We start from the raw sequence: 27,556 nt of genomic DNA on the forward strand, positions 1-27,556 counted from the left end.
TAGGTGACACACAGGGGATCCAGTGCTCAGGCAGGGGCAAACCCTGGATGATCCCAGGATAAACCTTAGGTCTAGCTGTGGCCAAAGTTGGGTTTTGGTTGCTTTGCATTATACTGTGGCTTGCTGGTTCATCGCCTTTTGGTTTCAAAAACAATATTTGGGTACCCCTGCCTATTGCGATATCCTAATAGAAATAATGTTACAAACTTTATCCCTCATCAGAAGCCTCCCTTGTAAACTGGCTTGGCCTGAGCTTATTTCATCTTAGAAGACTTATTTTGTGTTTATTTTATCCTATGCTTACACAGCTAACATTTACTCTGCAGTTGAGGTAGGTTGTGGTTGGTTCCAGGAAAGGCAACTTTCATTTGACATTAGAAGAAATGTAATCTGGGAAATGAAGTAACTATTCTTGCTCTAATAAAATCCATATATATCCTGCATTTTCCTACAAGGAGCCCAAGGCAGCACATTTCTATAAAACACAGTGTTTGGAATGGATGTTTTTCTTACTAGTAAACCCCCTTGTCATGAAACAGAGAGCCAGTGTGGTATAGTGGCTGGATCATTGGACTGGGAGTTGGGAGTTCCGGGTTCAAGTCCACACTCGACCATGGAAGATCAGTGGGTGACTTTGGGCCAGTCACAGACTCTCAGCCCAACCTACCTCACAAGGTTGTTGTTGTGAGGATAAAATGGGGAGTAGTTGAATTAAGTATGCTGCCTTGGGTTCCTTGGAGGAAAAAAGGCAGGATGTAAATGCAATGAATGAATGAATGCATGAAACAGCTGACAGACTAAAATGATTGTTCAGAAGTGGCTATATCCTAGACTACTGCATTTGGTATAATGTGCAGAATGGCTTTGAAGGAACAATAGTTGCCATTGGTCTGCCCTTGAGCTTTATACAATAACATAAAAAGGGTCATACAGGCAAACTATAATTTAATTTTTAACCTTCTGCAGAGTATATTTTTCATCACTCCAGATCTGCAGTATAGAGATAAATTATGTATTTAGGCATTTGACAATTTTATTAAAGCTTCATTCCCATCTGATTTCTTTCAAACAATCCAGATTTCATGTGGATTTCATCCTTAATTAAGCTAGGCAATACAAAGGAAAATTGGAGGATAGTTTGGGGAGTGGGTGGGGAAATGGTTTTAAACATATTGAAATGGTATTCTCCTTATTTCCTCTGGACCTCGTCTAACTCTCAGGATTGCTTCACATAGGATTCCTCCCCCTACAAAGAGATAATCTCTTTCTTCTTGTGTGTGTTTTAAAGATGTGTACCTACATGCACTGCTTGATTTGAAGATGTCGTAAATATTTACTTTGCTGTGATTACGTATTTAAAGCCTTGGCAGCTTGGAGTATTTATGCAGTTGGTTTGGCTTTGCCTCTCTCAATCAAATCAGCTCTCCCTATAAAATTCCTTTCTTTGGTCATTTCTCTCCATGCTCTCACTATTTCCACTAGGGGTTCTGCCAAAGTCTGGTTGGGTAGGAAGTGAAAGAATCTTGCTCCAGATTCTGGACTCTCCATCTCTCTGGATTTGGAAAGGGGAAACCTATGGAAAGGAGTTGGCTCTGAAAGTGACCACCAAAGTGTCCAAAACCCCTTCCATGGTGGACTTTGCTGGGCCTAGTCAAAAGATTGATACGTCAACATGGTCAACCACATCACCAACCTATATTGCCAAAATAGGTCTTGGCCCAGAGCTAGTGAAGCCAGTGCCTGGGTGATTTCCCTCACCTTCTTCTCTTCCACTATAAGTGCAATGGTGGTGATGACCAAGCCTTACTAGGTCTAGACCTGGTGACCAACATAGGTTGCTGTTATTATTCTGATTCACAGTATAACACTGGTGTGATTTATCTGCTGTAGCAGATAAGATAGCAAACGGGGTGAAGGAAGGAGAACAGGAAGTGGGCGGAGCAAACCCAGCAGCTCTGCTACTCTCAGAGAAGAGGAAGAGGAAAATTACCGGTAGAACGAGGCACATGAATCAGTAGCCCCGCCGCAACTAAGAAATAGAACCAGTAAGTACAACTGATTTACAACGTTGGAGACCCAGGGTCACGTGACGCTGTGCATCACAGTAACCCATTCAAAAGTCCATCTAGTCCAGCACTCTGTTCACACAGTGGCCAACCAGCTGTTGTCCAGGGACAAACAAAGCAGGACATGGTGCAACAGCACTCTCCCACCCATGTTCCCCAGCAACTGGTGCACACAGGTTTACTGCCTTGAATACTGGAGGCAGCACACAACCATCAGGGCTAGTAGCCATTGATAGCCTTCTCCTCCAGGAATTTAACCAACCCCCTTTTAAAGCCATCTAAATTGGCGGCCATCACTACATCTTGAGATAGTGAATTCCATAGTTTAACTATGTGCTGTGTGAAGAAGTACTTCCTTTTGTTTGTCCTGAATCTCCTACCAATCAGCTACATGGGAGGACCCCGGGTTCTAGTATTTCGAGAGGATAAAAATGTCTCCCTGTCCACCTTCTCCACAACATGCATGATTTTGTACCCCTCTATCATGTCTCCCCTTAGCCTCCTTTTTTCCACGCTATGTGCCATTTCGTATTTTAAACTCCCTTGAATCCCGGCACTGACATGACTACAGGAATAAAACAGAGTTTGTTCTTCCTGCCTGCTGCTAAACACGTTTACTAGGGAATAAGAACTATTTTGTTGCAGAAAAGTATAAGGGATTTTTGAAGTAAACATATAAAATGGGCATCTGCAACCATGTGCATCCCCCTTATGAAGTATTTTATTTTTTTTAAAGAAAAGAATGGATGCTGTGGTGACCAGTGTGGGGCCTAAAACAATGAATACAATGATTACTATAAAAAGCCCAGCAGAACATCTTAGTATGTGAGCAACATAATGTGTTGTTCCTGTGTTGGCCAGCTTCCTTGAAGCACCAGTATTTGCCACCAACAAGTAGTTATGAAAGTCTCGAGTAGAGGTGTGCTCCGCTCCGATTAGAATCGGAGAATCAGAAGTGAATTGGCCTTCTCCGCCTTGCCCAGAGGTGGAGTAGAAGCGGACCGCGGACCCTTAGAAGCACGGCGAAGAGAAGCGCCCATAGGCAGAGCGCTTCTCTTTTCGCGGAGCGCTCCGATCGCCATTTTGGAAAATTTCGCCCATAGGATTGCATTGTGGAAAAGAATAGGGGATAACTGTGTTGTTTTTTAAGCTATCTTTCTGAAACGTCTTGTGCTTAGAGAGTTGTGGCTGGGGGTCATTTTGAGCCTACTCTCAGCTCTCTGTGTGGTGCAGTTCGCTTGCTATAATTTTTGGAAAAATCGGGTAAAAAACCCGGGAGAGGTACCTTTTTGAAGTGCTGAGAGGCAGAGTCATGATCACATGATCCCAAAGTTGGAGGAGGGGATAGGCAAAACGGGATACTAGTAACTTGGGATACTGGGAAACTTCTCTTTCTTAGTCTGAACAGACTTTTCCCAGTGTTTTTTAAAACAGTAGCTCCACCAAATGCACAAACACAACCTGAAATCATATACTAAGCAAATAAATAACAGATAGGAAACACAGCACTGCTACCCACCCTAACCTTGGTGAACAACTGAATAGATGTGGTGCAAGGGGATGAGGTCCCCTAGGGCATGTGGACGTGCCCAGTGCACACGCACTGTGTCCTGCCCTGGAGGGTCATCAAAGCCCTCCAAAGGTTAACCAGTGGAGAAGCAAGCTATGCCTATCATGAGTTGAAGTGTTAGTTTGCTTCTTAAAGAATGGTCCCTAGACAGGGCCAGTCAAATCGGCACAGTTTCCCCTTCCCCTGGGCACGTCCACTTTCCTCTTACTGGTAAAAGACAGATATAGCCTTTTAAAAAAAATTCTTCCTGTTGTTTATTCAGCAACACTGCTACCCCTCCTTTGTTTGTTTGTTTATTTATTTATTTATTCCATTTTATATTTACACCCCATAGCCCAAGCTCTCCTGGTTTTTCCTCTTCAGTGAAGTCAGGCAGGCTTTCATTGTGGTTCAACTCCTTATTGTTGTTGTTGTTGTTGTTATTATTGCTATTAATATTAATTAGTACTGCTATTATTAATGTTACTATTATTGTTGTTGTTTAATGATGGCTGTGATCACAGTGCAGTAAATCAACTCTGAAGCAAGGATCACAAAGCTTTACTCTTATCCTCCTAGCCTCCTAGTTATGGGATGCAAAAGAAAAGGCATCTCTCTGTGCTGCTCCCACCTCACAGGGATGGTTTGCATTACTGGCTTTGAAACTATCCTTGGCTCACTTCCTTGTGCCCCCAGAAATGTCTGCTGCCTTCCGGCCTTCCCTCCCTCCTCCCCTGCCTGCCTCGCAGGGATGGTTTGTGTGTGTCTTGCTTTGACTCAGGAGAGAAGTCCTTCCTGCGCTCACTTAGACTTTTGGAAGTTCCAAATCAATTTTTCAAGTGTGGAAGAAGATTCATATAGGTTTATCTCTACTCCCCAATTCATGGCATGTTGGGATTTCCTTTGAAATGGCCCCATTGAGCTGTCTGCAGCTTTAAATCCCTGAGATACTGGGGTGTCCGATTTTCAAAAATCCCCCCAAAATCAGGGGATGATGGGATTGGCTTGAGTCTTGGCATGCATGTGTATACGTCCATGAGGTGTCATGGTGCCAAACTTGAGGTTTCTAACATGAAAATTGACGTAGTTCTAGCATGGGACTTGATTTGGGGTGAGTTGAAAGGTTAAAGCCCCGCCAAAAATCAGGGGATGATGGGATTTCCTTGAAACTTGGCATGAATGTGGATCTAGATGGCATCTGTGAGGGTGCCCACTTCAAATTTTTTTATCTGTCAAAATGTCGGAGAACAGTCCATGTCTGAAAATGGGGTGTCTGATTTTCATAAATTCCCCAAAAATCAGGGGATGATGGGATTGGCTTGAGGCTTGGCATGCATGTGTATCCATGGATAATCTATCATGGTGCTGAGTTTGAGGTTTCTAACATGAAAATTGACGGAGATATCGAAAGGGGTGTGAATTGGGGTTATGGGTGGCGCGTTAGAGGTTAAAGCTCCGCCAAAAATCAGAGGATGATGGGATTTCCTTGAAACTTGGCATGAATGTGGATCTAGATGGCATCTGTGAGGGTGCCCACTTCAAAATTTTTTATCTGTCAAAATGTCAGGGAACAGTCCATGTCTGAAAATGGGGTGTCCTATTTTCATAAATTCCCCCAAAATCAGGGGATGCTTGGATTGGCTTGAGGCTTGGCATGCATGTGCATATGTCCATAAGGTGTCATGGTGCTAAACTTGAAGTTTCTAACTTTAACAGAAAAAAAGTTGTAGACTTTTTTGGATTTCAATGCAAGCCTATGGGGGGGAAAAGCGGAGCTCCGATCTGGATCTGGAGCGCCGCAGCGCAGCGGAGCGGACTATAGGCGGAGTGGGGCGGAGCGAAGCGGCCTGATCTGCAAATTGCGGATCTGGAAGAGAAGCGGATCAGGGGGTCCATGCACACCCCTAGTCTTGAGTATGTTGAAGTCCTATAGCAATTACAATCAGCTTCTTAAACATAATTGAAAAATAGCCTAACCCATCCAAAACTGTATTTATTGTGCTGTGCCCTGAAACTTCCTCAGCCATTTGTAGCCTGAACATATGGCCTGAAACATGGCCTCATAAGAACATAAAACGTGCCATGCTGGATCAGACCAAGGGTTCATCTAGCCCAGCACTCTGTTCACACAGTGGCCAACCAGCCATCAGCCAGGGATGAACAAGCAGGACATGGTGCAATAGCACCCTCCTGCCCATGTTCCCCAGCCTCCCCTGATCACAGTTAGGATGTCTGCCATGGATTATTCTCCTCTACAGTGTTTCTTTTGATGGTTTCAACGTGTGAAATATATTGGCATGTTCAAAACCGCATGGTGAGAGATCTTCCTGTGGCAAGGGTCTGCTGCATCAGAGCCAGCTCCAGGTTTTGGAGCGCCCTTGGGCAGGGGACCCTCATAGGCCCCTTCCCTCAGTGAGTTTACCTTCTCACCACAATTGCCACCAGTTGTTATTGCTGCCCCCCTTTTTAATCATTGCTATTTGCTTGCTTGACAGGCAGAGCACCAGTGGCATCTACTGCTGCTCCTTCTCAGCTTTAGCCCACAGATGTCTTCGCCAAAGCAACAGACAGGGGAAACAAGCAGATTGTAGTGGTGAAGAGGAGGAACAACTACAAGGGATTCTTGTCAGTGGGGTGCTGCTGGGATGCGAGTTCTCGGCAGGTGCCCAACCAAGCCTACTCTTGATGTTGGCCTTTGTCTGCATAATATCATTATTTGAAAAATGGAGCCCATTCAGAACTGCAGTGACTGTAACCTGTGTGGTGATGCCACATTGAGCTCCTTCACAAGGGAGGGGGGAACCACATTCCCTTACCGTGGCTCTGCTTCCTGCATCTCTTCCGCTTCTGCAACGAGCTGTAATTACACAAGGAAAACAGCAGCGACCATGTGGCTTGTACAGCCTCAATGCAGTTGAATGGGACAGCACCCTCTAGTGGGTATTTTATAGCGCAACTTTGCCTGCACATGGCAGGAAAACCAAACAAATATTGATTTATCCCAGAAGAGTTGGGTTTTCTGAGGTTTTCTTTTTAGCGCTAGAATGGGAAAATGGAGCGAGAGATGCAAAGGAGGCTGATGGTGTTATCAGAAAGACTTGTGAGCATCCGTGAGTGGCCAGTAATGAGTGTGCTATAAAATGCTCATTTAAAGAAGCACATTGTCTCATGTTCAGTAATGAATTTTTCAGTGACAGTTCATTACCATTAGCTGGAGAAAGTAAAATATAAAAGGAATTCTGTGAACAGTATTAAAACATTCCTACTTTACACACAAGATTTTGACGTATGATAGGAATAAAATCCTTCAGGTCCAGGAACTTACATCATGTGAAACCAAGGCCTTAGCTAGACCAGCGGTTATCCTGGCCTGATACCCGGAATTTCCCCTGTGAGTCCAGATGACACACAGGGGATCTAGGGATCAGGGAGGGATCATACCTCCCTGGCCCTGGGATGCAGCCCTACACTTTGGGCCCAGTTTTCCCCGCGGTCTCGAAGCGTGTGGCCCATTTCTGCGGCTTTCCCCAGCTCTGCGCGATTACTCGCATAGGGCACAGCGCTGCGTCCATTGGGGCTAGGGTGGGGGAGGAATTTGCGATTTGAGAAAATTCGTAACCACAAATAGTACAATTTGCACAAAAATGCAGGCGTAAATGGTCCTTTACAACTGCAATTTTGTGCAAATTGCACTATTTACGGCTGCAAATTTGCGCAAATTGTAATTTCTGTAAATTTCCCCACTGTGATTTTGCACAAATCACAGGTGGGAAAGGCATGCGCTTTCGCCGGGCACCTGCGGCAACCTTTGGGAGTCTGGTGAGCAAAGTGTGAACACGATGTGGGGGAGTTCACCAATCCAGTTGTGGGTGATACCTTCCAACACTACTGTTGTGATGTCGGAAGAGCAGCCATCATGGTGCTTTCCACAGCAGCTGCAAAGGGAAGGCGGTGGGGGAACAATCTGAGCTTGGACCCCCCCTCCTTCCGAGGTTATAGCAATGTCTCCCAGGCACCATAGGATTGCTCTGCAGCTCTTTACTTACATGATGGCACTTCCACATGCATACCTATATGCAGGGCTTGTTATAATGCAAACCAACTGGTGAGAGCTTTCCACACACCCCTGTGATCATTAAATACATACTATCATGCCTCTGAGATTTAGTGAGAGGAGCCTTAGGTTCATGCACATTTTTATTGAGTAGTAATATAAAATGCTTTTTTTTTCATTGTTACAAGTGCATGCTTTGATTGCCAACATTTCATAAGTCAAATTACAAAGGCAAGGCTGTAGGCTGTAGTGAATTACTTGGGCACTTATACAATTGTTAAAAAATATCAGTGGACTGCTTTGTTGGTTTTTCCTCTTCCTTTAAGAATGAACCAGTTGTAACCCGTAACTGATATACAAAGGGAAAAAAGTGAAAAAATTACACGTTTTGTGGCACATGACAGAACGTAACAAAATGACTAAACCATCATGACATTAACAGTTATCATGCATTTAGTTTCACATGTAACTACAAACTTAGTTTAAATTTCACAAGGTTTGCTAAACATGCTAACCATCTATATGTGCACTGACAAGCTTATATTAAAAACTTTTAAGAATACTCTCCCCCTTAGATTTTTCAAAGCTTTTTTGTTTTTGATTACAAAATTTCAAAGGCATTAGCATTTTCTTTTTTAGAGAATATAAAGTACGCCAGTATACATACATTTCCAGTATAAGTCAGACCACTAAGCGCATTACAGTCCCATACAGGCCTATACAGCCAATTTTTTTTCCTTAAAAAACATGCATAGGCAGATTTTTACAGAATATAGATGCTTTCACTGCACTTAATATGGTGTCTTGTTCACTATACTTAAAAATGCACCACTCATAAATATTTAAATTCAGCAAGCCACAACCAAGACTTGATTTACCTAAAAAAAAAAAAAAAAAAAATCCTAAATATAAACAGCAAAAAGAAAAAAGAAAGAAAAAGAAGGGTATCATTATTCCAGTTTTTTCTTAAGAACTTAAAAGAAAAAAGATTTCTCACTGCCAAATTAATAAGGTAAATGTTATATTTAAAGAAGGGCATTCAAGCACACTAAAGAAACCTGAGGTAAGCATAATCTGTACAAAATTAAACTGTCCTTTTTGGCATTTTTAACAAATTTGCAACATTCTTTTTTATTTTTTTAATATATTTTTTAAGATTGCCTAATTTTTTTTTAAGATAGCCATCGTCTGACAAGAGTAGCAAAACATTATCAATAAATAGTCTCCTTATTTAGTTTGTACATCACTTTGTTAAAAATGTTTTTGATGTTGTCCATGTTTAGTGCTGCAACTGTAAACGTACAATAGTTAGTAAGAAATCAGACAAAGTTGTCATGTCCAGTAACATAATAAAAGGCCTTTCATTTAACATATCTAGAAGTTTCCAATGCAGTACGAAAACATGTTCATTCCCCTAACTTTGCAATATATACCAGCATTAGCTTTCATTTAGTTTTCTACAAGCATTTTAAAGGCATATCCAAGGAGGTGTTTAACCCCCACCCCCCACCCACCAAAATAAAGTTTACTATCTCTTCTTAGATGATATTTGTAAACGGAATCCAACACCTGGCCCCTAGAGCAAGTAAGCTATCATCAGAGGCAAGAACATCCAACTGCTGATGAACAGTTATCCCATCATGCCCTGCAGCTCAAAAACAAAAAAATCACAAGTCAGAAATGGTCACTGAATATTGCTGCTATTACTGCCATTACTGTCAGTGCCGTTAGTCTCTGAGGAGATGGCCTTGTTGATGGAGTTGAGGTTGGCATCTGATGGCATGGCATCCCTGCGCGGGGGCATCCTCTCATTAATGCGGTCCAAACCTTTGGCTTCTTCGAAGCTCGTGATCTTATGCTGTGGCGAGAATCCTTTGATAGCTAAATAGGGAATTGGGGGAGGAAGAAAAACAACAGAAACAAACAAAACAAAACAAAAAGAAGGAAAGAAAAGTCAAACGAGACAAAGTGTTGGCATCTCATCAGCTTACTGAACAATCAACTGAGTGAGAAATTCCTTCACGGTGAAGAAAATAAAATGACAATGCAATTAAAGCTTCTAGATGTATTTGGAAACAGCTAGAAAGTAAACAGCCAATGTCTCTTGAAAAATTAAGATGCTCCCAGCAAAATTCAGTTCTGACATTTTTATTCTGCAGTTTGGTCTACATGAAAAAATTTTCAGGGACTAATGGTGCTCACAGAAAAAATAATGAGCAACGAAAATCTGTTGTCTTACAGTCTAGAGGCCAAAGCACACTTTTATTTATGTATTAGTGAAATCATTGCAATGATTTTTGCCTTGCAATTTCATGCCGTGAATGTGTCTCCCCTCATGTTGGTAGATGGAGTTACAGTAGGATGTCTGTTTATCCCCAGGGCTGATGTGGTAAATGCCAGCTATTACATGTGTCTCAATGGAGACTTTTGAAATTGGGAATATAAAGATCATTGCAATGACTTCATGGCATTAAATGAAAATGTCTGAATTGGCATTAGGTGATAAGTGTTTGAGATGCCCCCACAGTCTCACTCAACACAGAATTCATGTTGATTTCCATGGGAAAATTTTTCCCCTATGGTACAGAACATGTAGGTCAAAATTTAACAGCAGAACAGCTGTTAAGGGCTTTACATGAAAGATGAAACATTCAAAACTACAGCTTGTTGAAGAACTCTTGTTTGTGACCTTTGTATAGTCATATTCCAAAATGAGCCAAGCTCTTTGTAGAAGCAAGTGCTATGAGAAAATGTTATGGAAAAGTGATATGAAAAAATCCAGTCCTGAATGTGGAAAGGAGGAAAAATAGATCTGAAAAAGGTGTATATGTGTGTGTGTGTTTAAAAAGAACTAGTATACTTAAAGCAAGACATCTTGCTGCATTTCAAAGATTTAGACTAAGGGTACAATCCTATGCATGTTTAGACATAAAAAGCTTCTACAACTCACAGCATTCCTCAGCCAACATGGCTGCCTGAAGAATGCTGGGAGTTGTAGGACTTTTTTTCCTGTCTCAGCATGCATAGGATTGTAGCCTAAACCACTGAAAATTGCATGTCTTGCACCCATTCCCTTTCCTTTCTTGTGGGAATTTTCTCTGCCCACATTAGGGATGATTAAGCATTACTTCAGGATCAAAATGTAACCACAATAAGGCTCCTTTAATCAGTTTCCTAACCAGGAGTGCTTCCAGAATAGAAAGGTCCTAACACTATGAATTAGAAGGTGTTGTGCAGCTAATTCTGGCTTTTTCTGTGGTAAGAGAAAGACGAAAGAAGTGGTGAGTAAATATGGGAAAGTTATGAGTGGAAGACAACAATGTCTAGACCACCAATAAAACTCTATGAATGAGGCAGAGAGATGGCGCCATAAAAGCCTCATCTGGAAGCACGTCAGCTGCAAATCCTGGTCAGAAACAAAGAACCTGGTTAGCCTTTATCCTGATCAAAATCATTCCTGATGTAACATTTAACCACGGTAAAGACAGGGATATTCTGGGTTTTTTTTATAAAAAAAAAGGAAAGGAAGGGGAGAAGGGATAGGAGGCACGCTGTCTAATGGACTGCTCCATGGGAATCTGTGGAACAGGTTTCTCCCATTACAAAGGCATCCTCAGTGCATGTTTATAAGATTTATTATACAAGGCCAGCTATAGGTAGAAGGCCCTCCCTGATTTCACCACAGCAGGAATGAACACAGGAGCAATAACCTTCCCTGTCAGCCCTAAAGCACTGCAGAATAGTCTGGTTAAACTGCTGTAATTCAGTGCGACATGGACTCTGAATATTATTATTTTTTGGCATATTTGTCCTTCTTAACTTTGAAAGTTTAAGAACATAGGAGCTAGTAACTGAATTTAAAAGTCAATGAACCTGCCCTTCAGCAATGACATTAGGAGTTCCACATTGATCTCACAAACTCAATGATATATATTCAAGGAGCCTGATACTATTCCATTCTTTTCAGGGACTTATTTTACAAAGTGTTTAAAACATAAAATGGGGAGCACTCTGGGCAAAAGTCTATTAATAAGGCTTAACTTACTGATCACTCCTACGCCTTACTGTGCTGTTTTCCTACTTCAGTTAAAAATACACACCAAACAAATGTACTGTATTTCAAGAATGTTGGTTATGTTTCTTTCTGCTCAGTTTCTTAACATGCAAGATAGCCAAGACGGTCAGCTAGTACCAGCAACATGGGGTGAGGTGGGGGAAATACTGAAGAGTGTGAGCAGAAAGGAGGGCACTGGAGACTGAATTTGCTCTTTGGTTTATCTGTCTAGAAGTCTAATCAAATTTGTTCTCCATTTCAGAGAAAGCATAATTCTTTCTAGATTTTGATGATTTCCCCATTTTCTCCTTATGTGTAAAGTCCCTGGTACTATTAAACCACTTGTGTTGAATTTTGTGGCAAGTACAACTCCTCTCATGCTAACCACTGCTGTGGAAATATGTACTGCAGACAAATATGGAGGACTGTTTTTTCCCGCCATGTGGTGATTTTTATTTATTTTTTCTTTTCTTTTTGGTATACACTGTTGGGTGGAATCCACTGCACTGTGTGCCATCTAAGGGGGTAGAACATGAAGTTGGCTTTAAGACCATCACAATTTGTGAAAATGTCAACAATCTGTAAGTGGACTGGATCCAAAGAACCATAAGTGGAAAGAAAATAGCTGTGAGTGTGGTCCCACAAAATCTTGCACAAGAATTCATACAGTGCTTTAACAGGTAGGGCCATTATGTTACTGCTTGTACAGGGGATTGTGCAAGCAGAAGAACATAGTTGTATTCAGTTCCACTTTTCTCATACAAGACTCTCACGCGAGGTGTAAAACATCCTTCCATGAGTGGCAGACACCTGCATGCAGAAAGGCACCTTTGGATCCGACCCAACACGTTGCAACTTTGCATGCTGGACCACTTCAGACAACACAGTTTGTTGTGGAATCTACCATAGGGCCAAAAGCATCCTTGGTTTTCTGGAATTGCCCTTCTCCCCAGGTACCTCAATATTAAAGTTCCCACCCATTCCCCAACAAATTTCATAGAGATTTCATAGTTAAGCATGAACAAAGAATCATGGCAAAACATCCAAATCCCCCTTAAAAATTCACCACAATGCTGCTAATTATTTACCCAGTCCCTTCAAGCAGGTGTATAATGAATGGCAATGTAAAGTGTAATGTACTTTGATTTTGCAGGATGCTCGGCTGAAGTTGGGGATGTGAACATTTGGCTCCATCAAAGGCCTGAACAGGCCCCTAAGTAAAGCTATTCATGTAATCAGAATCTTTATTAGGTCTCCCAAAAGAGGAAAAACTTTAAAAACAAAGAAATAAAAAATAATTTTAAAAATTAAATCTTTGGTTACAATGCAAAGGTTTAACTTGAACAACACATATTCCCAGAATGGGCTGCATAGTATATTAATCTCGGTGTCAAGCAGATATATTTATACACCTTAGTGCTGACGAAAGTGCTCTGCTGCAGTTGCTGGTCAGACAATGATTATTAGCAGTTTACATTGAGAGAAATACTAAAAAAACACGACACAGTCACAGAAATCACAGGAAAAAAAACAGCCAAACTTGTCAACAAGAATGCACACTGCAGAGTAGAATTTGCCAACAGGAATAGAGAATTCCAACATAAATAGCAGTGAGTGAGCTGCTATTTAGAAAGCAGTTGTATTTTCTCTTACTTATTTCTAAGAATTTTGTTCACTGCTGTAACAAAAGGATAAAAAAAACAGATAGGAGGGCCCAAAATGGCACTATTACTCCTTGCCAAAAGAACTAATGGTTAATTATTTTTGTTTGGAAAAACTCGCATTTTAGGGGGGCAAGAACAAAATACAACTGAAGATTTTTGTTGTTGTTTTGTTTTAAAGGGGAACTTTTGAGAGTCTTCTTGCAAGTACAGAAATATTTCACAATGCATTTTGGAGATCTCTTAACTGTACAACTAATAAAATTGTTTAGGAGATGAAATAAAAGGATCCTTGAGAAAGGCAGCTTGAAGTTTTGCATTGAAATATCTTCTAAAGTAATTCATTTCTATCAGTGGTCATTTCAAAATAGTGCTGGTATTAATGGCTGCATTACAGGAAGTTCCCAAAGCTTGTTAAAAATCATCATCATCATCATCTTACCATTTCTCATTTTAACTTTTTTTTTTCTTCACCCAAAGGGACATTGCTGAATTACAGTGAAGACACATTCAAAAATATCTTTTGCTAGGGACTTCAGTAGAAGGAGAACCCCATTCAACTTAAGAAAGTTGCATTCGCTCAATTTTCAGATATAGCTGATGTTGACGTGAGGAACTGATTGGTCCCCCAAAGGGAAAACTGCTTATTTGTCAAATGGCTTCTGCTATAGAGCTGCCATGCCCCCTTTGAGCTGAGTTGCAAGTTTTCTTAACCTTGTGCGACATTGATTCAGCAATTTAAGCTTAATGGACACAGATCAGAACATCGTTGCAACTTTAAAAAACAACACCAACAACAAAAGAAACACTTTCCCCTTTAAAGCAAGTAAACTTAGGTTAATACTGAGCCACAATTGTTAGCTCAACACCCACACACTCTATACAAGCTACAGCAAAGATGAATACACCCAGCAGAGCCCTTATCTGTTGCAACAACAACAGAAAGGGGTCTGGCCAATTTACCTTCATCAGCCTCAATAGCCTCAACAGTAGCTGAAGAGAAGAAAGGGGTAGCAAAACGAATGAGAAAAATGAGCAGAGGATTTAACTCTAAGAACAAGTCAGTGAATAGCAAAGGAGCTAGTACACTTAAAGGTTACTGTAAGTGCTGGATTCTGACACAATAGACAACATAGAATGCTACACACAAAACAAACACAGGTATTGGAACTTGCAGGCAATAGATTTCTTTTTATTATTATTATGGGGGAAAGATGTGAAAGATTCTTGTTTCCTTTGATATAAAAATGCCATGTTGATTAAATTGAAATTTGATCATAGTGTCTACCCAATTTACACAAAGTTATTATCAGAGAATGACTACAGCAGATTGAAGGGTGCCCAAAAAGACAGGATGTGACATTAAGCCAGCAAAAGAACTCCCTACCAATGCTGATTACCAGAATATGTCGTCAGCATAGGGACTCTAGCATTACTTCAGGAAAAAGGCTGTATGTAAACTCTGAGTAGCCATTTTATTTTTCTCCTGGACTTCAGTTTTTTAAGCACATGCATGCTCACTTACAAACTCACTAGGAAAAGGTTAAAGACAGATTGAAAAGAGCTTTCAAAGCCAGCATTCAAATTTGTATTCATGTGTTTTCTTGTTTTGTTTAGAGCGCCCTGAACATTATCTCCTGCCCAATTTTTGTTTGTTTGTTAAAATGCTTAACTCCAAAGGTGTATTTTAAAAACCCAACTAAATTTTGATCAAATCTAAAATGCTGGCAGAACAACTGAACATTTCACAGTTGCTGGTAGTATAGCGTGGATTTCAAACCACTATGGTCTTTGAAACTGGGCTTAAGAAAAATTTGCAAGCAGAAATGAAAGGTATTATTAGAAATGTATCATTAACATATCATTAAATTTTTAGCTTTAGCTTCTTTTGACAGCCAGTTGCATCTAAATTGCCACTGGTGTTACATATGACAGTATGGAAGCCTATCTGTCAATGAAACAAACTGGCCTAGGTCTGACCAATTTAGAAAGTAGCATTTTTGTAGCTTAATACATAGTTTTGTAGTTTAATACGGAGATCAGTGGAATCTCATTAAGTGTCATTTTGCATCAAGGACAAGTTCCCCCATGGAATCTATAGCCCTCAGGTACGGCAAATAAGGGAATTAAATAACCAAAATAAAATGCATAATGTGAAAGAGAGAGAAATAACAGAAATTAAGATGACTAACAGGATCCAAACTAGAATGGATACACTGAAAATAATGGCAACTAGGAATGTACACATTTCACAGAATATATTGTCCATATTTTCTGTTAATACATAGAGTAGTCGGCAAAATGTGCTTAACAGAAACTATGTAGATTTCAGTATATTTGGTGAACGGTGCAAGGTGTTAACTAATGGTTTGTGTATGGTAAAGTTTTACTAAGGTACAATACTGCAGTATGAGGGAATTTCCCAACAGCCAGGCTTTTGGACAATGTGACAGAAGCAAAATTTATTTATTTTATCAATGGCAACATTTTTGCTGGAACAAATTCTCTCAAAAGTCAAGGAACTAATAATATGGAGAGATCCTCTATGTGCCTCAAAGGTTCCTTTAGTGTAACAAAGGTACGTTGGTGATCATACTGCAGCATTTACAGAGCAGAACGTTACCATAGGTGTAACACACGAGCCACCAAGAAGAGAGTTTACCACAGAATACCTGAATCTTCTAGATAAGAGAAAAAGAGACAGAAAAGAGAAAAATACAGGGAAGAAACTCCAAGAAAGAAATGGGAAAGTTAGAGGCTGAGACTGAGTTATTGAAAAGGCGAATGTCCACATCTCACAGTTATTGAAAGCTACATCATAGTTACGGTAGGACACTCATGGGTGCATGAAATATATGTTACACAGCAGTAAACACAAATAACAGAATACAGTTAATATATTAAAATACTTGATTGAGGCTTCTTACTTCAAGAATAATATTTTACTAGCTAGGGCTCTATGGCATAACTTATACAAAACAGGACTTGAAACTGTCGGGTGGGAGGAAGTGCCCCCTCAATGGTTTCTTACACAGCAAAACCAATATTAACAAGCTCGTCCCTTCAGGTTCATTTAAGTAACTTCATTGAAGTTCTCATGAACAAGAAGAAAAGAAGAAACATACAATTTGGTATTTATTACCCAGACTCAGAACAGGTTGGCATGTTGGCCTACAGTACACAATTCTGCAGCTTTTTGTATAAATATTATTTATTTATTTATTTTAGATTATTTTTATCCCGCACCTCAGCCAAAAGGCTCTCGGAGCGGCTTACAATTTATCAATAAAGAAGACAGTCCGTAACCTCAGGCTTAAATAGTTACCTTTCTCCCTATATGCAAGTGGGGTAATTTCCAGAAACATTCTTACTGATACTTTCCAAAATCTGGAAGGCATCCCTGCTTGTATGTGTAGTGGAAAAACCCTCTCCTAGGCCATAGCTAGACCTAAGGTTTATCCCCGGATCGCCCAGGGGTCAAAACTGTTCATCTAGGTGACACAGAGGGAATCCAGTGCTCAGGCAGGGACAAACCCTGGATGATCCCAGGATAAACCTTAGGTCTAGCTGTGGCCCTACACTGAAAATGTAGAATCCGTAATTTCCGCACACTCTTCTCATCTTTGTTGCTAGCCACTATGATAGCCCACAGTTATCAGTGCTTAGCAACTAAGATATTATATAGGGTGGGTAGTGCCTTCAGATGCTTTAGACTATGACTGCAATAATTCCCAGCCAGCATGGCCAATGATCAAGAGGTTATGGGAGTATCTGGAGGGCACCAGGTATTTCAATGGTGTGGATTTGTGTATAGGTGGATTATCCAGCTTTAGGACACAAGGCTATATTAAGTGACATGAATGTTTCTTATGACCAGGGCTAGTGCTAGCTCCCAGTTGGCCCTGGGAAAAGTGCCCTTGGTGCCCATTCCAGCATCAGCAGGCTTATCTGACTGCAGGCAGTGAGGTGTGGCACAGTGGGCTTGGGGCAGCCTGGCAGTGGTTCTGAAAGAAGCACCAGGCCCACTGGACTGTGGGGAAATGAAAATGGCTGCCACACCCTTGAGTCCAGTCATGTGGACCTGGCTCTGTGTTCAGCCCTGCTACTAGGCAGGTGGCCTGGCAGTAGCAGAAGCCTGACAGAAGCATGAGGGCCCACATGACTGGTCATACCAGTACGACTGCTATTTTAATTTCTCTACAAAAGAGATATGCATTGCACTGTGGGGAAATCACGGCCATGCTAGTCTAGCTACATGTGCTAGGTAGCACATGCTCATGGGCCAAAGAGGTGTCATAGTAGCTGAGGTAGTGGGCCCTAGCATTCGCCTGAGTATGCTTCCTATCCCGAGCCAAAGGCTCATGCAGAGATCATCACTAATGAGGGCTTCTGGATGGCTCAACCCACCATGAGTGAGCAAGGGAGGAGCTTGGTTGTATTTGCAGGTGCTTTCTCTTTACAAGTGACTCCCACACACTAGGCAGCAGAATCCCAGAGAACTAGCATAGAAATGAGCCATAGGGCATGTCTACACCATGCCTTATCTCGGGAATTGTCCCGGAATCATCCCTGTGCGTCCACATGATGCACAGGGGATCCTGGGGGCAGGGAGGATCCCTCCATTTCCCTGGGATAACTGGGATGGCTTTTAGCCCAATTTCCCCTGCAGTCTCGGTATTGTCCCGAGACCACGGGGGGTGCGGCTGGCCGGCCCAGTTTCGTTCTGGCTCCTCGGAACTGGGCATGGGGCATGAAGCTCTTCAGGCGCTCCATGCCCATCGGGGGTGGGGTGGGTGGAGTGGGTTATTTTTCATTACCTTTGGTGGAGGAGCACATGGGTGCTCCTCTCCTAGTTTAAAAAATAATAATGGTGGCTGCAACGTCCTTCCAGGACATCACGTGGCTGTCTGGACACCCAGGGAGGATCGCGGAAGCTGGTAAGTCCGCAATCCTGCCTCTACACCCTTGTGGTGTTGACATGCCCATAGTAATTTCCCACACAAGATTATTTTGCACTCAAGTGCAAATCCCACCCCACCCCTAAGAAGGATCCTTTTTCCTCTCAAAAAAACAACGTCAACTGTAACCAATAACATTTGCAAACTGGTTTTGTGCATTTATGAAGGCAAAAAATGCCCAAATTTTGTGAATCGGTTTCCAGTCACGTTGTGATCTTTCTCTCTTTCTCTTGCTCTCAGACTCTCTCTCTCTCCTCAAAAAGACTGCATTTCTATAATGCAAAGGAACATGAGAAAATCTGTAGTTTTAGCAGTTCAATCATAGCAGACATGCACAAACATGCTTACCGCTTTGCAGAGTTTGTTTTCCTCCAGAGAGCACCCCGCTGGGAAGCATTCCTGTTGGGGTCAACCCTTTCAGTGTCAGCACACTTTCACTCTCCTCCCTGGCAGGAACAGGATGAGACCATATCAAGTGATGCAATCAGCAAGAAGAGAAGCTAAGGCAGAGCACCCTTCTATTATTTCTGCATCCAGCTCCAGGTGAGAGATCATCCCCTTCCTCAGCCTTTTATATCACATGTTATTTATATATTGCATTTTTACAACTGCATGCTGCTTTGGATGCCAATAAAGCAGGATGCATACCAAATAAACAGGATCATTTTGTTTCCCCTTCCATTAACACTGGACCAAGGAGTTGAGAAGCATATATTCCTGATGACATCATTTTTGTGCAGGATTAAAGCACATATCTTCAGTTTTACATCTGTATTGCAAAGAAAATTGATTTCCTGAACAGAAGCCAAGTATAAGGATTATATTCCCATTTGTATCCTAGTTTAAGACATTATTAAAAGATCTTTGATATGGCTAAGGTATGTACCCATCTGATGCATTTACATTGTCATGAATCTGGAAGGTGAAGAATGGGTTCACATGACCATGTTCTCATGAGGGTTGCATCAATTCGCTGACAGCCTGGACACCTGAAATTTCCATCACATATCAATACTTACAATCGTAAAACTTTATATCTGTTTTGTGATTTATGCCAGAACTAGAATTTTAGTGGAAGACTGAGAAGAGATCCTGGCCCTCCTCTGTGTGACAACCTTTCAAGTATTTGAAGAGTGCTATCACGTCTCCTCCCTCCGTCTTCTCTTCTCCAGGCTAAACATGCCCAGATCTTTCCATCTGTCCATCATAGGGCTTTGTTTCCAGACCCCTGATCATCATCGTTGCATTCCTCTGAACATGCTCCTGCTTGTCTGCATCCTTCTTGAAGTGTGGTGCCCAGAACTGGATGTAATACTCAAGATGAGGCCTAACCAGTGCTGAATAGAGAGTAACCAGTACTTCACGTGATTTGGAAGCTATGCTTCTATGATTGCAGCCCAAAATAGCATTTGCTTTTTTTGGAGCCATATCACACTGTTGGCTCATATTCAGCTTGTGATCTACAATAATTCCAAGATCCTTCTCACTTGTAGTATTGTTGAGTCAAGTATCCCCCATCTTGTAACTGTGCATTTGGTTTCTTTTTCCTAGACGTAGAACTTGGCATTTATCACTTTGAAGTTTGCTTCTGTCTTCCAGGGTATTAGCTATCCCAAAACATTTTTGTGTCACCTGCGAATTTGATAAGCATTCTCTGCAGCTCCTCATCCAAGTTATTAATAAAAATGTTGAAGAGAACTGGGCCCAGGACTGAACCCTGTGGTACCTCACTCATTACCTCCCCCCCAGTTTGAGAAGGTACCATTGATTAGCACTCTTTGAGTCTGATTCTGTAGCCAACTGTGGTTCTACCTAATAGCTGTTCCATCTAGCCCACTTTTAACTAGTTTACTAATCAGAATGTCATGTGGTACTTTGTCAAAAGCTTTGCTGAAGTCAAGATATATTATGTCCACAGCACAGTCCACAAGGGAGGTTACCCGATCAAAGAATGCGATCAGATTAGTCTGGAAGGATTTGTTCTTGACAAATCCATGCTGACTTCTTGTAATCACTGCATTGTTTTCAAGGTGCTTGCAGATCGACTTCTTTATAATCTGCTTCAAAATTTTCCCAGGGATTGATGTCAGACTAACTGGTCTATAGTTCCCAGGTTCCTCCTTTTTGAAGATAGGGACAACGTTAGTCCTCCTCTAATTGTCCGTCACTTCACCTGCCTTCCATGATTTTGCAAAGATAATAGACAATGGTTCTGAGAGTTCTTCTGCTAGCTCCTTTATTACTCTAGGATGTAGTTCATCGGGCCCTGGAGATTTGAACTTGTTCAAAGAAATTAGGTGTTCCTTGACCATTTGTTTATCAGTCTCAAACTGCAATCCTTCCCCTTCAATTTGTACTTCACTTTTGCCAGGAGGGGTCATAAACCCGCTTTTTGGAGAAGACTGAGTCAAAGTAAGAATTGAGCACTTTGTCATTTTCTTTGTCATGTGTTATTTGTCCTCATTAAGCAGTTGAACCACCATTTCTTTCCTGTCTTTTACTATGCACATACCTGAAGAAAGCTTTTTTGTTGCTTTTAGCATTCCTCACTGGCCTCAGTTAATTCTCAGCTTTAGCCTTCCTGATGCCATTCCTGCACTTCTGTGCTACCTGTCTGTATGCTTCTTTTGTAGCCTGGCCTTTCTTCCACTTCCTATATGTGTCCTTTTTTGTTTTCAGGTCATCTCTAAGCTTTTGTGGAGCCACATTGATTTCTTCTGTTGTCGTCTATCCTTTTCCTTGTGGGAATTGTTTGTAATTATGCCTTTAAAATTTCCCTTTTTAAAAGCTCCCACCCATCTTGGACTCCTTTTCTCATTAGGGCCACTTGCCATGGACACTACTTATCATAGTTCTGAGTTTATTAAAATCAGCTTTCCTAAAATCCAGCGTCCATGTATGGCTACACATACATGGCTTTTGCTTCCTCTAAAAACAAGAACTCAAGTATGACGTGGTCACTTTTCCCAAGAGTTCCCGTAAATGCCACTTCATCCACTAAGTTACCCCTATTGGTCAGTATCAAGTCAAGGATAGCTGATCCTCTAGTTCCTTCCTCCAATTTCTGTAGGAGAAAGTTATCAGCCATTCATGAATAGAAGGTTGCAACTGGGGATGTTGCGGCCCCCAGCTGAGGCTCAATGCCTGATCTTGCCAGCTCAGTCCATGGATCCCTCACACTTGCCTGACTAAATAGACTATTTACGCCTGTAATTTTGCAGCCTCTTTACGGCCATCATTTATGCAAATGGCCCAGTATGAAAAAGGCTGATCCACCATTTTTACACAAAATGGCAGCTCAGTGAAGGAATGGGAGGCCACGTGCCGGGTGCCTGCAAAGTGGCTCGATGTGCATGCAAGCAGGGTCGGTCAGCTGGTGGGGGGTTGGCAGGAGGCGCTTGACCTGAACTGCAGTAAGTTTGCCCATCAGTAGAACTTGCAACACTAGGTTTTCTTCTGTTTTGAAATGGGGCACAGAGACATCATGTTGTGCGGACTTTATACTGTTAGTTTTGCCCTACCCTGTGCCTGTTGGCATTCTCTTCCCCTCCTTATTGTTTTACTATGATTTTATTAGATTGTAAGCCTATGCGGCAGGGCCTTGCTATTTACTGTTTTACTCTGTACAGCATCATGTATATTGATGGTGCTATATAAATAAATAAATAATAATAATAATAATATAGTTACAAATATCAATAGTTACATCAGTATAGTTACAAATATCAATTCTTCCTTGGTAGGAAGATTTATTTTTAATATTTCTGGGCTGCCTTTCAGGGCAATAAGCCCTCCCAACAATAAAAATACATAAAAAACAGTTAAAATTATTAAAAGCGATAAAAACATAATTTTATCTAGAGATCATGTGAATTTGGTATTACAAATTCTTTTCCTTAAAAGAGAAGTATAAAAGATTAGGAAGGAAATAACTATTATTGACATTTCATGATAGCTGTTTGCATACGTACATAGATGCATCAAGTCAGGACAACCAAGACTCCAGTGCTACATGGTTATTTGCTAACATAATCAGCACCACTGATAACATGTCAGTGGAGATGTATTTAATGTTGAAGTGAAGCTTTTGCCTGGCGTGGTCCAACCATGGTGGATGGGAAGATAGTTGATGGCATGAACCTGTTTCTGAAGAGAGCTGCAAGGCTTTTAAAAGTATTGGCTTTTTACAGCGTTGGCAGTAAAAGGTCTTAGGCCAGCACTTCAAATCAAGTTCAAACTGTGATTTAATAACCTGGCTTGTTCCGAAGCTTGTAATCATAGTTTCTCAGTTCGGATAAAATAGCAAATGATGGGGAATTAGAGGCTTCTTGCTTTGTTTGTGCTGCGAATGGAGATGCAAAGGGCACTGGCAAAAGGCTCATTTAAGTCTTGGCTTATTAAGCCGGAATGAAGCTTCTGTGTCCACATCATAAGCCAGATAAATGCAAGAAACCTCTGCATCAAGGCTACAATCTACTTGAACTGTAAACACTTGTGGGGAAGAAGCTTTAAATGGATTAGTGCATTAACACACAAGAAGCACCAAAAACCATCTCAAAGTGGAGTGAGAAGCAATGAAAAACAAGTTAAAGTTTTGTCATCCTTCTAAGAAGTAATGAAGTACATAGAAGTCATACCTCAGCACGGAGAACACTCGAGCCATTTTGCCTATTGCCCGGATCTTGTTCCTTATCACTTCTTTTCGAGCTGCAGCTGTGGCACCTATCAGAAGGAATTACAATTTTAGTACTTAGCAATTCAGTCTTTTAATTACTTTTCCAATAGTTTGATAAACTAGCTTTCCTACTGAGAGCAACATCTGAATACCATGGATTTAGAATTTTGCCATAAGAAGCATTATAACTTGTACAAGGCCATATTTTTTATCAAAACATATTTTTTAACTGTGGAACACCCTGCCCCCCCCCATTAAAGCATTCAACTTAGCAGGTAGGTGAACACATGTGTCAGAACTAGGCCATATCGCATAGCCCTGCTCCCAATACTGTGCACATCATATGACCCCTCCCACTGGCTAGAGCTGGAACATTGGATTGTATTCCATGTTAGTTCTACTCAGAGTTGATTGTGATGTCCGGGTATGTAATGTGAGTTATGGTACAGGTTAGTATTTTTATAGTAATGTTGTTTATGTCCTTTGTGTAGAGTTAATATGGTAAGTTAGTTAAGGAGGGAGGGTGGAGAGAGAGTGAATGGAATGTTAGTGTGCTGGTGTGTGATTGGTAGAAAGTGTGGAGTAAGTGAGATTTAAATAGGGGTGAGTCAGTTATTTAGGGCACCAGTTGGGGTTTAAAGGTAGAGAGTGCAGAGACAATCTGTTTGTTGTTTTGGGATAGATATAGAGGGAGGAGTTAGATGAGGCTAGGAATAAATGAAACATTAATATCAGAGCTTTTATTAACACACAAATACATCTTCTTTACCATCTTATGTGGAAATAAAATTTCCCTTTTATAAGTTCCTTAGTTCACAACATACAGTGTGGAATTTTTCATTGTACGCCACCCTGAGATCTTAATGATATAGAGCGGGATACAAAAGTTTTTTAAAAATAAATAAAATAAATTATAGGTAGTCTCTCAGTGAGTCCAAAGGTATTAAATAAAGACTATATGGTGGCAGTGGTATTAAGGGAGTGGTCAAGCGTAGTGGGGAAGGGAAGGGTTGAGGTAAGTGGATACCCACCATTTACACATAACTGCTAACTGCCCTGTTCCTGCAATCTTTAATTTCAAGCAGATGCTGAATTCTGCATGCATTATAACATAGTGGGAGAGGAAATGTGTGTATCACAAAATACCCTACAACTGCATTTTAGAAATTTTTGAAGCATGTCTGAACTTTGGAACACACACACACACACACACACACACACACACACACACACACACACGGATTGGTTAGCATAACTGCCAAGCTGAAAATGTAAGGGATTTCATGTCAGAAGTACATATACATTATCCCTGTGTGTGTGTGTTTTGAGAGTGGTGGTGGTGGTATATTGTTACTTTGAAATCTAATCATAAAAGCGTTGTTAAAGGCCTTTCCAGACATTTGGAAAGGGAATGATATTTTTCTCTCTATACTAGTATATGCCACATAAAGTACTATCCCTAACCCTTCATAATAGAATGGGCCCTTCATAATAGAACACTGGTACTGAGAGGGGAAATGGCCTTATATAGAAGGCATCCACTTGAATACTGGTTGCCTAAAGCACATGGAGAGGGAATAAAAAATGTTTTAAATGTATAACATGTACAATCTCCGAAAAAGAATGCTAGAAAAGGAATTAAAACTGGTGGGCAATTAAAAATGGCTCAGAGAGGGGGTTGTGGTATGGCCAGCAGTGACCATCAAATAATGCTCAACCCATGTTGTGTGACAGTCCAGTTTGACAATCAAATGGGGCCCTATCCATAACTCCGTATTTAGGTCATTTAGGTTTGAAAATGCTGATTTGGATATCATAAGCCCTGGCAGCATACAAAAATGAATGGACAAGTTGGCTTTGTATTTCAGCACTATCCTGGTCACCATAGGCAACTAGGCATTGCCATCCAGGCAAGTGTGGAATGGGGTGTGCCTCTGGATCCAGAATAGAAAACAAGCGGATTCATTTAGGAGGGGAGCTCTGTCCTCTATGTCCAGGAAAGTAACACATCTCTTCTCAAATTAGAGTATAATTATAAGACTTATAATAAGTCTTTAAGGAATGAAAACAGATTTTTTTTTTAAAAAAAAACCCCTGCAAGTATAAGAAGTCATGAAGAACAACATGAACATAAGGACAATTTGGTGAGGATTAAAACAATGGTAGAGGAATAAAAGTTAAAAATCAAGGAAATGTAACTTGACACTAAGATGTATTCAAGAAGAACTGGAAGGACACAATGTTGTACAATTTCTGGTAGAACACTTTAAAGAATTTCTGGGACTAGAAGAGGACTGATTGATTGGAACAGAGGCTGCATTTAGAATTAACCAAGGGTATGCCATTAGAATTTTCCTAGAGATATTTTTGTAAAAGAAATTTATTTCATTTGTTTATTCAATGTATGAGTTGCCTATCAACTGAAACTTGCAGATAAAAGAAGCATACAGAAATAATCTGGACAGGTGGGCCTTCCAAAATAGATGATAAGGAAATAGATGTTTACTGGATTTTCACCCAGTAATGCCAAAGAAGAGAAAGAATTTGAATATTTTACAGGAAAGGAAAATAAGATATAGACAAAGAATCAGTTTCAAACTAAATGTTTTCCTGGGAAATGAATGGGTAATTATGTAAACTAATGATGAGGTTAGACAATTACTGGAAATAATAATAAAAAACCTTGAATAAGATTTCCAAAATAATAAAGGCGAGGAAAACAATAAGAACTCGTAGGACCAGTTTGCACAACAGCCAACTATGGCTTATTTAAATGGGTGCATGCAGGCAACCATTTTGAATCTTCAAGCCACATTGTCCAGACCTGGGTGGCTATGTTTGTGCAAGGGTTAAACAACCCTTGCATATTCCATGGGTTATGCAAGAGTGTTTTAACCTTTGCACAACCCCCACCACCTGAGTTTGGATGGCACAATGAGCTGTAGCTTGAATATTCAGTTTGGTAAAGTTAGGCTGACCATATGAAAAGGAGGACAGGGCTCCTGTATCTTTAACAGTTGTATTGAAAAGGGAATTTTTGCAGGTGTCATTTGTATATATGGAGAACCTGGGGAAATTTCCTCTTCATCACAACAGTTAAAGCTGCAGGTGCCCTGTCCTCTTTTAAAATGGTCACTCTAGTATAGCTCCTGCAGCTTTAACTGTGATGATGAAGAGGAATACAGGAGCCCTGTCCTCCTTTTCATCTGGTCACCCTAGTAAAGTGCATGCAGCATGTGCTGAGGTAAAGAAAAAAAAAGGGAAATCATAATTCTTTATTATTAAAGAATCAATGTGCTGGCATGCACTGCAGCCCACCCTGGCAGTCATCCTGCAAAATGGATCATATTTTATGTTCTATGTTTCTCTCCCAGACTGTGAGAGCAATTCTACGCTCTTTGAGTGGTGCCTCTGACACTGGAAGCTCTGCTCCATCCTATGCCCTGTTGATAAGAACCAGCAGGATGGAAGTCAGAGGAGGAGGGATTTCTTTATCCCAAAAATCAACATCAAAAAATCAATCCCTCCCATTCCAGCAATGGGACAGAAACATTTAGATACATTTTCTAGCTCATCTAAATGTTGCCCAGGGGATGAGGGCATGGTCGGACATTGAGAGATCATTAGATCCATTGGATCCACTGCCTCCCCCTCACCACACACTGGCAGGTTGCTGACATACCAATTTTTCCTTCTCCAACCTCAGGAGAGGGAACCACCAAAGAGTAGCTGGGAGGGAATGGGGATCCACAGTTTAATTTCTTCCTCTAATGTCAAAGCTTAGACTTGCAACTTGGGCCTCATCTACACCAAGCAGGATATTGCACTATGAAAGTGGAATGAAAGCGGTATATAAAAGGCAGGAGCCACACTACTGCTTTATAGTGGTATTGAAGTGCACTGACAACTGATGGGGCCCACTGACACCTACTATATACCACTTTTATACCACTATATCCTGCTTGGTGTGGCTCTTGCCTTTTATATACCGCTTTCTTACCTCTTTCATAGTGGAATATCCTGCTTGGTGTAGATGAGGCTGTAAAGGAGGAAATCCGCAGTATCCTGTGTCTCCTGATAGGATTATAGCCCGTTTCTACTTTTTCCTCACATTTTTGGAAGCAATTGTAATCAACAACAACAGCAGCAACAAAATAATGACAGTTTTTCACACAATATTAACAGCTTCAATTCCCCTAACGTAAGAAATAAATTTGAATTTTTATTTAGTATACAAAAAGCAGGTATATTATTATTGGAGGGGACACATATTAAAAGTGGAGAGGAAAAAATGTAAACAGTATTTAAAGTTCAGTAAAGTCCATGCAGCATGTGCTGAGGAAAAAAAAGGGAAAATAAAAATTCTTTATTATTAAAGAATCAATTTCCATTGTATTCTCAGGCCTTAGCTAGACCTACCGTTTAGCCCGCAACAGAGGAGGGAAGATCCGTGATGTGTTTATTACGAGATCCTTCCTCTGTTTACATGCGAAGCGCGACGACCTCAGAAGGAGAGGCATAGCGCCCGCCATTTTTTTA

The 27,556-nt window shown here is 40.9% G+C and overlaps 1 protein-coding gene across 5 annotated transcripts in view; it reads right to left on the minus strand.

The window, feature by feature from the left end:
- Window positions 1–7,799: 7,799 nt before the first annotated feature.
- Window positions 7,800–27,556, minus strand: part of PPP3CA (protein phosphatase 3 catalytic subunit alpha) — a 220,025-nt gene continuing 200,268 nt past the window's right edge. For 3 of the 5 annotated variants that reach the window (XM_063135935.1, XM_063135933.1, XM_063135932.1), the window contains 4 exons: window positions 22,980–23,064; window positions 18,691–18,788; window positions 14,348–14,377; window positions 7,800–9,550 (listed from right to left, as the gene is read on the minus strand). In XM_063135935.1, coding sequence (XP_062992005.1) covers window positions 9,354–9,550; window positions 14,348–14,377; window positions 18,691–18,788; window positions 22,980–23,064 — 410 coding nt within the window. In that variant the 3' untranslated portion in view covers window positions 7,800–9,353. The remainder of the gene's footprint in view (window positions 9,551–14,347; window positions 14,378–18,690; window positions 18,789–22,979; window positions 23,065–27,556) is intronic. The other 2 variants (XM_063135937.1, XM_063135936.1) reach the window with 1 other exon arrangement.

The sequence above is a fragment of the Elgaria multicarinata genome, chromosome 10 (genome assembly GCF_023053635.1).
Source record: "Elgaria multicarinata webbii isolate HBS135686 ecotype San Diego chromosome 10, rElgMul1.1.pri, whole genome shotgun sequence".
NCBI classification, from domain to species: domain Eukaryota; kingdom Metazoa; phylum Chordata; class Lepidosauria; order Squamata; family Anguidae; genus Elgaria; species Elgaria multicarinata.